Source organism: Hylobates moloch, unplaced genomic scaffold, assembly GCF_009828535.3.
Source record: "Hylobates moloch isolate HMO894 unplaced genomic scaffold, HMol_V3 SCAFFOLD_4, whole genome shotgun sequence".
In the NCBI taxonomy this organism is placed as follows: Eukaryota; Metazoa; Chordata; class Mammalia; order Primates; family Hylobatidae; genus Hylobates; species Hylobates moloch.
This window is the reverse complement of record NW_026652279.1, coordinates 85,329,482-85,343,001: the sequence shown is the minus strand read 5'-3', so window position 1 is coordinate 85,343,001 and position 13,520 is coordinate 85,329,482. Positions and strand designations below refer to the sequence as shown.

Sequence of the window (13,520 nt, the reverse complement as noted above, 5' to 3'; positions counted from 1 at the left end):
AAAAGAACAAAATAAACAGATACCAATGACCGGTCAATACTGTTTATAGTAAAGAGTCTTAATGTCAGGCTTCAGCTTTAGACAAGTTGTTATATTTTAATTATTGATAGCTAATGTTCCATTCTTAGATATTCATTTAATTTTGAACTAGATTTAGCTTTTAAATGTGTAAACTGTATCTCCTTTTCTTTACGCACAGTAAGTCACAAGATAAAAAATCGACAAGACTTTGTTTAACCTCTTACCTCATTGTTCCTTTGTCATTTAATTTTATAATAAAAAAGACAAAATTATTTAACTACAATTAATTATTTATTGATTCACTATGCTTCCTCTCTAATATATAGAATAGGGTAAATAACTATAGACATAAATATTCTTAAATTTAATTAAAGACTATTATGAGCATCTATGAGCTAATAAATTTTAAAACTGAGATAAAATGGATGAATACTGAGAAAAATATTTAAAATGTCAAAATTGAGACTGACAAGATTTATGAAAATTTAAATGGTAAAATCTTCCCATCCCCTCCTCAAAATTCAAGGCCCATATTACATTACACGTAAAATCTACCAAATTTTCAACAGATAATGAATTCATTTTCTTATACAAATTGTTCCAGGAAGCATGGAAAGCTATCCAGCTAATTTTATGAGGCTAGTGGGATCTTAATTCCAAAAATAGTGAAGGGGAGGAAAAAGAAATAACGCTTATTTCATGTATGGCTATAAATATAAAAATTCTAAATGAGTTATTATCAGTGTTATCAAATGTGTGTGTATATGCCTGTGTGTGTGTGTGTGTGTGTGTGTGTGTGTGTGTGTGTGTGTGTGAACTGCATCAGGACTAAGTAGAGTTTAACCCTCAAGATCAGGAAAAAGACAGGGATTTTCCCCATCACCACTGCTGTTTTACATAGTTCTTAAGGCTAAGAACAATTCTATAAGAAAAAAAAAAAAGTTATAGGTGTAACTACTAAGAGTTGCTACAAAAACAATCACCTTCTAGAAATCAGTATCATTGTTCTACATCATTAATAACCAAGTATAAAATATAGTTTTAAAATATTACAGTTGCATCAAAATTTATGAAGTATCTGGGAATAAACTTAACCAAGAACACTAAGATAAAACTTTTATGGAGAAAATTTTATTTTTTAACTCTAATAAAGGACATAGAAAATGATCTGTATAAATCAAGATATTTGGGGACCTTGGATACTAAAACCTAATGTCAGTGTTCACAAATTAATTTATAAATTGATTGGCATTCCAATCAAATTCTTTTGATATATCTATACACTTAATGTAAAAGTTACAAAGAAGAATAAATGTTCCTGAATAGCCTAGTTTATCCTGAAAAAAAGAATAAATTCTAGCACATATTGAGATATGTAAGAAATAAGATAATTAAGATAAATTAAGGTAATAATAGAAATGAAAAATATAGAAAGCTGGACACACACATATGTTGACATGATAGATACATAGAAGAGAGAGCAAAAGAATATAAAGATAAAATAAATGAAGATAGTAATAGAAATGGAAAATATAGAAAGCTGGGCACACACATATCTAGACATGACAGATACATAGGAGAGAGAGCAAAAGAAAAAAGGGAGGAAGAAGGCTGGGCTTCTATGTAGATGATGATATTATCTGTAAATAATGAAAGTTTTATGTCTTCCTTTCAAATATATATTCACACAGTAAAGATAATATCATACATCTCTGAGAAAAGGAATTTTTGTTTAATAGATGGTATTGGAAAAACTCACTCACTATATAAACAAAAATAATACTGGACCCATATCCAATATCATATATGAATGAAAGTAGATCTAGATTAATTAAAGATCAAAATATGAAAAGTAAAACCATAAATATAAAGCTAATTGATAAAAGTATAGTTATCTCTGTAATTCAAGACAAAACCTCAAAGCATAAACATTTTTAAAACATGATTTGATGATCTCAAAATTAAGAAAATATATCCAACAAAGAACATGGATAAAGTTAATAGATATATGACATTTGGGAGAATGCATTTGCAGTGTTTCAAACCAACAAGGAACTCTTATCTAAAATATATAAATCAGGCCAGGTGCGGTTGCTCACATCTGTAATTCCAGCACTTTGGGAGGCCGAGGCAGGCGGATCACCTGAGCTCAGGAGTTTGAGACCAGCCTGGGCAACATGGCGAAACCCTGTCCCTGCAATACAAAAATACAAAATACAAAATACAAAAATTAGCTAGGCACGGTGGCACATGCCTGTGGTCCCAGCTACTCAGGAGGCTGAGGTGGAAGGATCGCTTGTGCCCAGGAGGTGGATGTTGCAGTGAACTAAGATCGCAACACTGCACTCTACCCTGGGCCATAGAGTGAGATCCTGTCTAAAAAATAATAATAATAAAATTAAATATATAAATCAACAATATAAAGACAAGAACCTCCAGTTTTTAAATGGGTAAGGGATATGAACAGGAAATTTACAGAAGAGGAAACCCAAAAGACCAACAAGCATATTAAAAAGATGTCAAATCTGTTAGTAATTTGAGGAATACAAATTAAAACAATGAGATATTATTTTGTATCTCTTATACTGGCCAAAATTAGAAACCTGGATAATACTAAGAGTTGACGGAGATAAGGATGTATAGAAACTGTCATGCGTTGCTAAAGAGTGGGCATGGATGACTCACATTAAGTATGCATTCCCAATTCTACTCCAGATTATAAATCCCAAAGAAATTCTCACAAAGATCCTAAAGGGGCATTTATCACAGGCTTGTGTCATGGGGATTAGAGGCAGCCTGGTGTTTGTTACCAGGGGAGTTTTGTGCAGCCATGAGAAGCAATGGGCTAGTCACACAGTGACACAGGTAGATTTTTAAAATAATACTAAGTGAGAAAAGTAAGGAACAAAATGAAATTTTTAACCCTATATATTTTTATAGTTCAAAAGTATATCCACAAAAGAATGAGTAATATTTTATAAGGGCACATGCAAACAAAAGGAGAAACATTAAATACATTATAGTTATTGCCTGTGGTGGTGGAAGGAAATGAAAATAGGAGATGGAGATAAAAGAGAAAAAATACATTTTAAAAGCTCAAATTATTGAAAAGTCTTCATTCCCACTACCACTCATGATCCCATTAGGTATTTTATTCAACAGTGGTTTTACTCTAAGAGAGATAATGGTAAATTTCATCAAACCTTTCTTTAGTGGTATCTATAAGATATATTTGTAGTGAATGCGCTTAGCTGATCATGTTGGTAAAATCTTCCTTTAAATTATATATCTGATTCCATAACTAAATTGGATTCCTGTGAATAGACTTGAGCAGTAGTTACTCAATAATGAACCTCTATTTATTCATTTTTTAAATCCCTTCATTTATTGCATCAGACCCTGAAAATATTACTAAATAATTAGACTGACCTTTTTTCTTAATTGAATAGTTACAGAGAATTGACAAAATCATTCATACAAATTGACCAAACTAATATAGACATAATACAAAATTTTAACCATCTCCTCTTTCAGACTTTGTCTCATTTCCTATGTTCTACTCTGAACTGTTATTTCAAGATCGATGAGATAGACAATATAGAAATTCTGTTTAGCTTTAGTACGGAAACTGTTCTTTCATAAAATGTCATTGTTTACATTGCTGAATGAGAAACATCCACACTAATTGGTGTAGATGAAATACAAACAAAATTTGAAAGGAGTAAATAAGGAAAGGGATTGACGGGAATAAATTACTAGTTAAATGTGATCACAGGAAAAGTTGAAAAGTATTATTTATAATATTTTACATACTTAAAAAATGAAAAGCAGTTTTTGGCAATCTAATTCAAGAAATCATTTATTCATTAAGTGAATTCCAAATTGGTTTCAACACCATGGAAATCACAGAGTATGACTTTGTTCACATATTTAGTGACAGCCGTAATTTAGAAAATTGTCTTACATGGCTATGCATAGCTGAAATTTACGAAGCTAGATGTACAGCTCTTTTTCATGTTGTTGAAATCAGTGTCCTCTTTAAATCAATAGGAAGTTGATGATAAATGACTGCAGTAAGTGAGAGGCGTAGTGAGCCATGCACCATCACTACTTATTTCACGGACCTGAGCAAGACTCCCTACCTACCTGTCAAGACACCTCTAGGAAGCTTCTGATGGCTTCTTAGGAAATAAAAAGGCCTTTTGTTTTTTTTTTCTGTTTATGGAAACTTAGTATGGCCCTTGACTCTCAGTAATTTATATTTCTTTCCCATTAGCTAGCAAACATCCAAAATTGCCCAATGATTCCCAAACTGTGTAATAGCTGAGTTAATTCATAGCAGAAGAAAGACATTCCCTTCTAGTCATCTCAGAGGTAAGCTGCAGGACTCCAGGCAGGAAAATAAATGTATATCAGAGTTTCTCATAAAATTGCTTAATTTCAAACTAATATTTAAAAATGAGAAATGAAATTGTTGTAACACGGTATTAAAAAGGTATTTTAAATTGTTTTTCTTTTAAACATGAGTGTGTTTTTATAAGAAATTTATTTATATTAAATCATATTGTGTACCTAATGGAGCCAAGAGAAAGTTTAGCATTTTAGAAAGGGAAAATTTTCATTTAGGTCTCTGTATTTTCATTTAGGTGTCTGTAAAATACTACTGAGGTAGTATTTTTCCATTTCTAGGAACTGAAGATCTGATACATAAATCAAGTGTAGAAATTTAAAGAGCATATTCTCCTTTTTATATATAATATTTCAAAGTTAAAAAAAAGGATATGAAGGTGTACTACGTTTTGATGGTCTCTCATTTCTTTCTTGACTCATTTCAGGCCCTAGAAAGTGAATTTGTTTCTTGCCAACTTCATCAGTGGATCGACCTTATATTTGGCTATAAGCAGCGAGGACCAGAAGCAGTTCGTGCTCTGAATGTTTTTCACTACTTGACTTATGAAGGCTCTGTGAACCTGGATAGTATCACTGATCCTGTGCTCAGGGAGGTAGGTGTTAAGTCCCATATTATTCCAAAAATTTCTGTCGTCTCTCAAACACAAATTTGACATTCCATCTCTTTCTGTATAATTTTGTTTTCAACATAACTTCTTACAAAACATAGATTTCAGGTTCTTGACATATGTGGAAAAATTGGAAAAAGTCCCAAAACAAGTAATGAGACCAGTATGTGGCTCCTTTTTAAATTGCAGGCACTTTTAAAATACTTCTATATCTATATTTTATTTTTCTTACTTCAAAATTTACATTAAAATATGTAATGCTTTATGTGTGTTAGTAATAAATGAAACCTAGCTGAATATTTAAATAGGAATATTTCACATTAAAATAATCTGCCACTGTGGCTATTCTTAAAAATAAAAGCACAAGTGCTAGGATTACAGGCTCAGTGGCTCTTGCCTGTAATCCCAGCACTTTGGAAGGCCAAGGCAGGCGGATGGCTTGAGCCCAGGAGTTCGAGACCAGCCTGGCCAATATGCTGAAACCCCATCTCTACAAAAAATACAAAAATTAGCAGGGTATGGTGGTGCAGGCCTGTGATCCCAGCTACTGCAGGGGCTGAGGTGGGAGGATCGCTTGAACCCAGGAGGCAGAGGTTGCCATGAGCCAAGATTGCACCACTGCACTCCAGCCTGGGTGACAGAGCGAGACCCTGTCTCAAAAAAATAATAAATAAATAAAAGGAATATTTCTACCTTTTAGACAGAATACTCAAAAAAATGCATGAATGAAATAGATGCAGTTATGCTATTTTGTTCTTAGGTGTTTTCAGTCTGAAATGTTTATAGCTAACAGTTGGGAATTATGTGCTGTAGTATGTGTATAGTATTTTTAGTGAAAATATTCATATAAAATATTACTTAAATCACTTCTACATTGCACAAAATGATTTCAGATAAGTGGAAAGAGTGAAGATGCAACAGCTGCTACATAAGTGTTGCTTCAAGGAAGTGATATCCCAGTCTTCCATTCTACCAGATATCTGCCATCTGTCGTATGCAAAACAAGTAATCATTTCTGCATCTCCAGCCAGTGGAATGCTTTTCTTATTTTTTATTTTCAAGGTGGAAAACTTGTAGATGGGAGCAATGAAGCTCTACAGAAAAATTTGCATTCATAAGTTTATTTCTTATCTACCTCTATAAAATTAAAATGACTCCATTTGCATGGTTCAAGCAGAGAAGAGGAAAAGGAAGGGAAGAGCCTCATAATCATTGATCCTTGGACCCTTAGGGCAAAATATTCTGAGAACACATTGCAAGCATATTATTAGGGGCAATATTGTACCATATTGTGTGCACAAGAAGATAAAATTATTGCCTGAAGCCAAGAGAAAAACATAGAGACAGAATGAATGAATGAGAGAGAAGGCAGGTATTATGAAATTGGCTGGTGAAATAAGGAATTTTCTCTACAAATCGTTACACTCACCCAACTGAGTATCCCCAGTTATGTGTAAATTGTAATCAGATTATTTGGTAGGAGATAATTCTGAGCTTAATTATTCTCTTAACTATACACCCTTGCTTATTACATGCCTGTTTTATTAAATACTTTATAAACTATTATTTTAAGGCTAATACCTTTTAGAATCAGAAAAAAAAAAAGAAAACAATTGTAATACTTCATCCTTATATTCCAAGATCAACTCTGAATTGTCTTTTGACTTCTAAATGTCATAGACATTTTTGCTTTTGGATATTTTGTTATACATTTTTACCCATTACAATAAAGTTCTGTTCTTATAAAGAAAGTTGAAAGTTAATCCTGTTGGGCAAAACAAATTAAATACATTAAACACAAAATAAAGTAAATTAAATACATTAAATACAAAATAAAATACATTAAGCATCTTATATGTGATGAAAGTGCAAGGCAGCATTAAAATTGACAGAAAAATAGCAGGTTTTTCTAATTTAAATGAGGGTTTAAAAAGAGATAACTGAAAGAATTTGAAAATGAAATTAAAATGGAAACTTTCTTTACATGGTTACAGTGTTCATTATTTGAATCTTATCAAAATACCTGTTTCTACAAAATAACACGTCATTGCTTTGGACAGTGAAAGAATTGTGTATAAGGCTTTGTTAATGTAGAACTTCTTAATGAAACATTACATAGAAATGTAAAATGTAAAAATTAAAAATTGTTTTCTGTTGAATGGGAATGATTCAAGCATATGTTGGCATATTATATAGATGGTCTGAAAAATATCTTGTATTACAGCTTTATGACCTTCTAGTGATGCAGACTGTCTACTGCTAGGGTGCCTCAGCTCAGGACTCTGGCTCCTTTCAGCATGCTCATTCAAAGCACATAATTGCCAGACACTCAGGTTTCATTAGAGAGACCCAGAGTCATACTGTGAAATGTATGTTCTTTCTCCCCAAACCCCTTGCCCACTTCCTCAACCCTATAATTCTGTGTCAGTTCTTAGAACACTATACATGTGAAGGAGCGCATACCTGGAATACTCTTACTTCCCTTCCCCCAGCCCCCAGAGGCCTGAGCACACATCAGCAGAGAGGTTTATCATGATCCCGTGGACCTGTGTGGACTCAAGATTGCTTAGGAAGAGCCTCTATCTCCTTGTGACCACTAGGGGGCCATTTAGTACAGTGTAGACATAACAGATTAAATGATTTCAAAGGATGCTAGTAAATTTCCCCTTTCCCACTTCCCACCATTCGCCCCTCTAACATATTCCCGTTGCTGTTAATGCCAGTTAGCCAAGTAGAAGCTAACAGATTCCCACAAAGACAGTTCTGTACTAACATTTAAGAATGTGAGGAATAGTGCCCTCCAAAGGACGAGAGCCCACCTGAATCCTGTGAGCTGGGTAAGTGAGGCCGAGTCATTCAATCTCACTTTACCTCAGTTGCTCTCTCTGTAAATACATCTATTGTTATAAGAAAGAACCCAGATAAAATGGAGTGAAGTACAGCATATTTCATTATTTAGTGCTCATTTATGCACCCTTACCTATATACAACCCCTATGAGTAGACCATGTAGGAGGCACAATACCTTTTTTTAAAACATTCTTGTTGAGTTCCTGGAGGTCTTGTACTGCTGTGTCATGACTTGAGAGAGTTGATTCCCACCTAAGTGGTTGGACACAGACTCTTGGAAAAAGCAGAGTTTAAGGTATTAACCCTTTTATTGAGCTCAATACATTTATTTTATTTGATAATGTTTATCTTAGTATTTTCAAAATACAAAGATTGTACATTTCATATAGATAAAACCAAAGGAAGGCTAATTATGGCTACACTAAACTCCAACTAGCCTAAGATGGATTTTTTCATGCTTAAATTAAACACTAATTTAAAAAGAGAAATATTTAATATATGAATATCTACATATGTCTCCTTTGTAAAAAAAAAAAAAAAAATTCGACTACCTGCCTATAACTGAGTTTTGAAGTTAGTGCTAAAGTTTGAGCAATGGCTTAAGGTTATTGACTCATTCTTCCTTGACAGGTGAAATCATGAAGCAGCACTAACCACAGCAATTATGGCATTAAAATGTCAAGAAATTAGAGGTCAGAATAACAGATAATTTTCTTCTCTATGTCAGATTGAAAATTGACATTCTTTGACAGTTTAGGAACTCTGGCTGAGAAAATTATGACAGCTTAACTTATTTTATACTTGTAAAGCAGTAATTGATAATAAACTTTATCATGACAGCCTCTGGGCAGAAACATGACAGTACAGTTCTGGTACAAAGCTCTTCTTAATATGTAAACACTAGATCTGTTGGATAGTAGATATTATTTAAATTGTCTAAAGTCTTGGCTTACATCATAATCTTCTATGCACTTTTTTTCGTAGATGAGCTCTACTATTTGAGCAGTTTTTCAAGCATTATAAAGAATGTTTTTTCTTATCCATTTTTATATATTAAGAAGAAGTGTATGATCTGATTTATATTTTTACTTACTAAATGATGACCAAGAAACTTCATCCTGTGACCTGCTTAGGAAAGAGAATATTCTGGTTGGTAAACATTTAGTCCCATGGTTTTCTAACACCTTGATGCTCAAATGTGGCCCATAACCCAGCAGAATCAGCATCACCTGGGAACTTGCTAGAACTTCAGCCTCTCAGCCTTCCCCAACCAACTAAATACATGTAATGAGATCCCTATGCAACTTGTTCGAGACATTAACTTTTAAGAAGCACTGCTCTACTAAAGGTCTGTTAGGATCATTTGGAAAGCTTTTTTTTTCCCCTACAAAAGTACAGAGAATGGTACAATGAACCTCCATGTACCTATCACCCAATTTCAAAAATTTAAAACCATTTCATCAAAACCTCACCCCTCCCCTTGTATTTTTTTTTTTTCTTTCAGAGACAGTCTCACTCTGTTACCCAGGCTGAAGTGCAGCGGCTTACTGCAACCCATCTCCCAGGTTCAAGCAATTCTCCCACCTCAGCCTCCCAAGTAGCTGAGATTACAGACACCCACAACCGCGCCTGGCTAATTTTTGTATTTTTAGTAGAGACAGGGTTTCACCATGTTGGCCAGGATGGTCTTAAACTCCTGACCTCAGGTGATCCGCCCGCCTCAGCCTACAAAAGTGCTAGGATTACAGGCATGAGCCACTGTGCACGGCCCCCCTGTACTATTTTTAAGTACACATGTGATACCCATCTAACTTCCCATCCACTCTATCTTCCCCATCACATGGGTATCTCAGAATATCCAGGGAAAGGCTTCAAGCAAGTCTTATTTTGAAAAAAAAAAAAAAATTATCTAGGAATTTCCCACATATTCCCAATTAAAAACCATTAATCTGGCCTAACACTCTCATTAAATAATTTTTTGTTTGTTTGTTTTGAGACAGAGTCTCGCTCTGTCACCCAGGCTGGAGTGCAGTGGCGCAATCTCGGCTCACTGCAAGCTCCGCCTCCCGGGTTCATGCCATTCTCCTGCCTCAGCCTCCCGAGTAGCTGGGACTACGGGAGCCCACCACCACGCCCGGCTAATTTTTTGTATTTTTAGTAGAGATGGGGTTTCACCGTGTTAGCCAGGATGGTCTCAATTTCCTGATCTTGTGATCCGCCCACCTCGGCCTTCCAAAGTGCTGGGATTACAGGCGTGAGCCACCGCGCCCGGCCTAAATAATTTTTTCAGCTGGGCATGATGGCTCACGCCTGTAATCCCCACACTTTGGGAGGCCGAGGCGGGTGGATCACTAGGTCAGGAGTTCAAGACCTGTCTGCCTCAGAGTATGATTATATTGTATGCCATAGGCAACAAAAATGGATAGAAAGATGGGAATGAGATTGTAAGTTGTATCACAGCTCAACCATTAGTATTTGAGTGACATGAAGTCAGTCACTTGAATTTTATGTACCTGTATTTTCTCACCTAAAAAAATGATGACAGAGATGATACCTAATTCATAGGAGAAAAATATGTGAAAATACTTAAACTATAAAGCACTACACAGGCATTATTACCTAAAGGCATAATTAAATGAAGTTATCTTAGAAGAACTTTTGTTTCAATAATTTCATTATATATGACACCAAAACTATCAATTTAATTTTAAAAAATCTGTTAGCAACAGAGAAAATAAGTTAATTTGTTTTAATATTATTTAGTAAAAAGAAGCAGTTGTGGCTTTTAAATTTATTTTCAATACTGTCTCCAAAATTTTATAAAGATGGCCTAATTGCAGCCCACTTATTGCCTGTAACAATCTTTCTTGATCTAAATTAGTATTAGCATTTGTATCCTTTATTATCCTTTATATTTTTAAAAGTTTTACATTAGGCCAGGTGCTGTGGCTCACGCCTGTAATCCCAGCACCTTGGGAGGCCGAGGTGGGCAAATCACGAGGTCAGGAGATCGAGACCATCCTGGCTAACACGGTGAAACCCCGTCTCTACTAAAAATACAAAAAAATAGCTGGGCGTGGTGGCGGGCGCCTGTAGTCCCAGCTACTCGGGAGGCTGAGGCAGGAGAATGGTGCAAACCCGGGAGGCGCAGCTTGTAGTGAGCGAAGATCGTGCCACTGCACTCCAACCTGGGCGACAGAGTGAGACTGTCTGAAAAAAAAGTTTTACTTTAGTGTCATTAGTTTTCTGTTCATATTATCAAATGAATTAGCATCACTATTACTGGCATTAAAGTTGTACTGGTTCAGCAAGAGAAAAAAATTGAGTCAATATTTCAACAGAAGCTGTAAGCATATACCAGACAAGTTATTAACAAGATACTAAGTTCTGAGCTTGTCATAATACTTGTCATCATTCTATAGTTGACATTGCCAAACTGAAAATGATTTCAATGGCTTCTTTTTAACGGTGAGAGGTATGCACATAAGTCTATCATAAAAGGCTGTTTTGCTGGCAGCTATTAGAACATACGAGCCATTGCAATATTTATTTATAGATATACACATTTATTTATGCTGGAAATATTAAAATATTAAGTAGTTTTTAATATTACCAACAGTCACAAAAATGTGGCATTTTTAGTCTAATTTTCTGTTAATATTTCTTGGTTTTCTTAGCTTATAGTTTCTTTTTCTACCTTTTTCTCAATCTGACAGGGATAACACCGCCTCCCTTTGGATCTGCTGTGGTGAAAATATGCCCATAGGAAGTAGGCTAGATTACTTCAGTTTTTATTTTCTTGCTGAAATATTCCTTGTTACTACAGAGAATTGACATGATAGGGCTGTCAAGAACCAGAAGATAGATGTGTCTTTAGCCAAAACAGCTGCAGTGCTGGCTATTCTGAGAAGATGAATTCATAAAATTTATAAGACAAAAAATTAACACACTTTTTCATCCTGATGATGTAAATGAAGGGTAATTTAAAGGCCCATAATGATAACATTGAGGGCCTCTACAATCATTGCCTTCCTTGAATTCTTTCTATTATTCTTTATTCTTTCTATGAATCCTTTATCCCTCGGCCTTTCCTCCCCCCATTTCTGACTCTCTTTGTTATGACAAGGAATATCAACACCACCTGCCCGATCTGCGTGAATGAGTTGTAGCACCAGGTTATCCATTTACAGATGCCATGATGCCTAATTGTCTTCATATGGGGGATATCCAGGGTTCTCCTGGGCAGTTATTCTGAGAAGTGATTGCAACAAATGATCACAAAGTGGTTGATAAAGATTTCTTAAAACCATCTTAATTTCTCCCTATAATTACTGCATGTTTTACTGGGATGAAAATTTTAACAGATTCAAAAGCCAAATTAAAATGGAAAGAAAACCCCTACATTTTAATTAGTGGAGTGAAAATACATATTTGGTCTTCTTTAAAGCTAAAGGATCATTTTGGGAACACGAAAAATACCATGATTCCTAAAACTAATAAGGATATAGGTCCAAATATATTTGTTATGTGTTTCTCACTACAAAGGTTTACACTGAGAGCCATAAGGCTTGCATTGCAAAGGTTTGATGAATAAGGTTTTAATATAGAAATTAGTATCAAGGAAATTAATGACACACATTTAATTTTGATTAGTGAATAAATCTTTAATTTAGGTCTATCTTACCTCCTCATAATTACTGCAGTACTTCACTAGGCCATGGTCGTCAATCGTCCACTAGAAAAGCATAAATAATGCAGCTAGTCAAAGTTGGATGTATGTCGTTTATGTGACTTGTGCCTCTTTCTCTGCTTTGTGTTATTTTTATTGTGTGGTGTTGAGAAGTGCTAATTATTGATTTTCAGAAATTAACAGCAAGTACTTTCACAAGCATCTAAAGCCATATTTTACTCAAGGGAAGAGGGGTGAAAATTGCAGCCTCTGCCGTTTATAATAGAAATAGCTGGAAGGGATTTCTTCATCTTCTAGTAACATAGATTTCACTTCTATAACACAGTTGTTACCTCAGCATAAATTAACAGTTATTCAAAACATATCGCATGCTTCAATTTGTTGAAATAGCTATTATTCAATCTAAGTACCTAGGCATTTCAGTTAGATATTTAGAACTCATTTTTAAACATTTTAAACATATTGATAATGAGCCTATTTAAAGCCATTTGAAGTCTCAATACAGTATATCTAAATTATTGTTGCCCATTTATGTCAAAATCAAGAAGAATATTTTGTTCTGCTGAATACATCCAATAATACTTTATTCTCACTTTAGTATACTAAAAGTATATGATTTCAATTTGGAATATTTATACCAGCACCTGGTAAACCTGTGTCTCAATGTCATTCCACATACCAAACAAATCTATTTCAGCTTTTTTTTTTTTTTTTTTGAGATGGAGTCTCGCTCTGTCGACCAGGCTGGAGTGCAGTGGCGCGATCTCAGCCCACTGCAAGCTCCGCCTCCCGAGTTCACGCCATTCTCCTCCCTCAGCCTCCCAAGTAGCTGGGACCACAGGCACCCGCCACCTCACCCGGCTAATTTTTTGTGTTTTTTTTTTAGTAGAGACGGGGTTTCACCGTGTTAGCCAGGATGGTCTCGATCTCCTGACCTCGCGA

The 13,520-nt window shown here is 34.9% G+C and overlaps 1 protein-coding gene across 7 annotated transcripts in view; it reads left to right on the top strand.

The window, feature by feature from the left end:
* NBEA (neurobeachin) overlaps positions 1-13,520 on the top strand; it is a 736,578-nt gene that overhangs the window by 686,894 nt on the left and 36,164 nt on the right. For all 7 annotated transcript variants that reach the window (XM_058437671.1, XM_058437670.1, XM_032150485.2 and 4 more), the window contains one exon: positions 4,857-5,024. In XM_058437671.1, the coding sequence (XP_058293654.1) occupies positions 4,857-5,024 (168 nt within the window). The remainder of the gene's footprint in view (positions 1-4,856; positions 5,025-13,520) is intronic.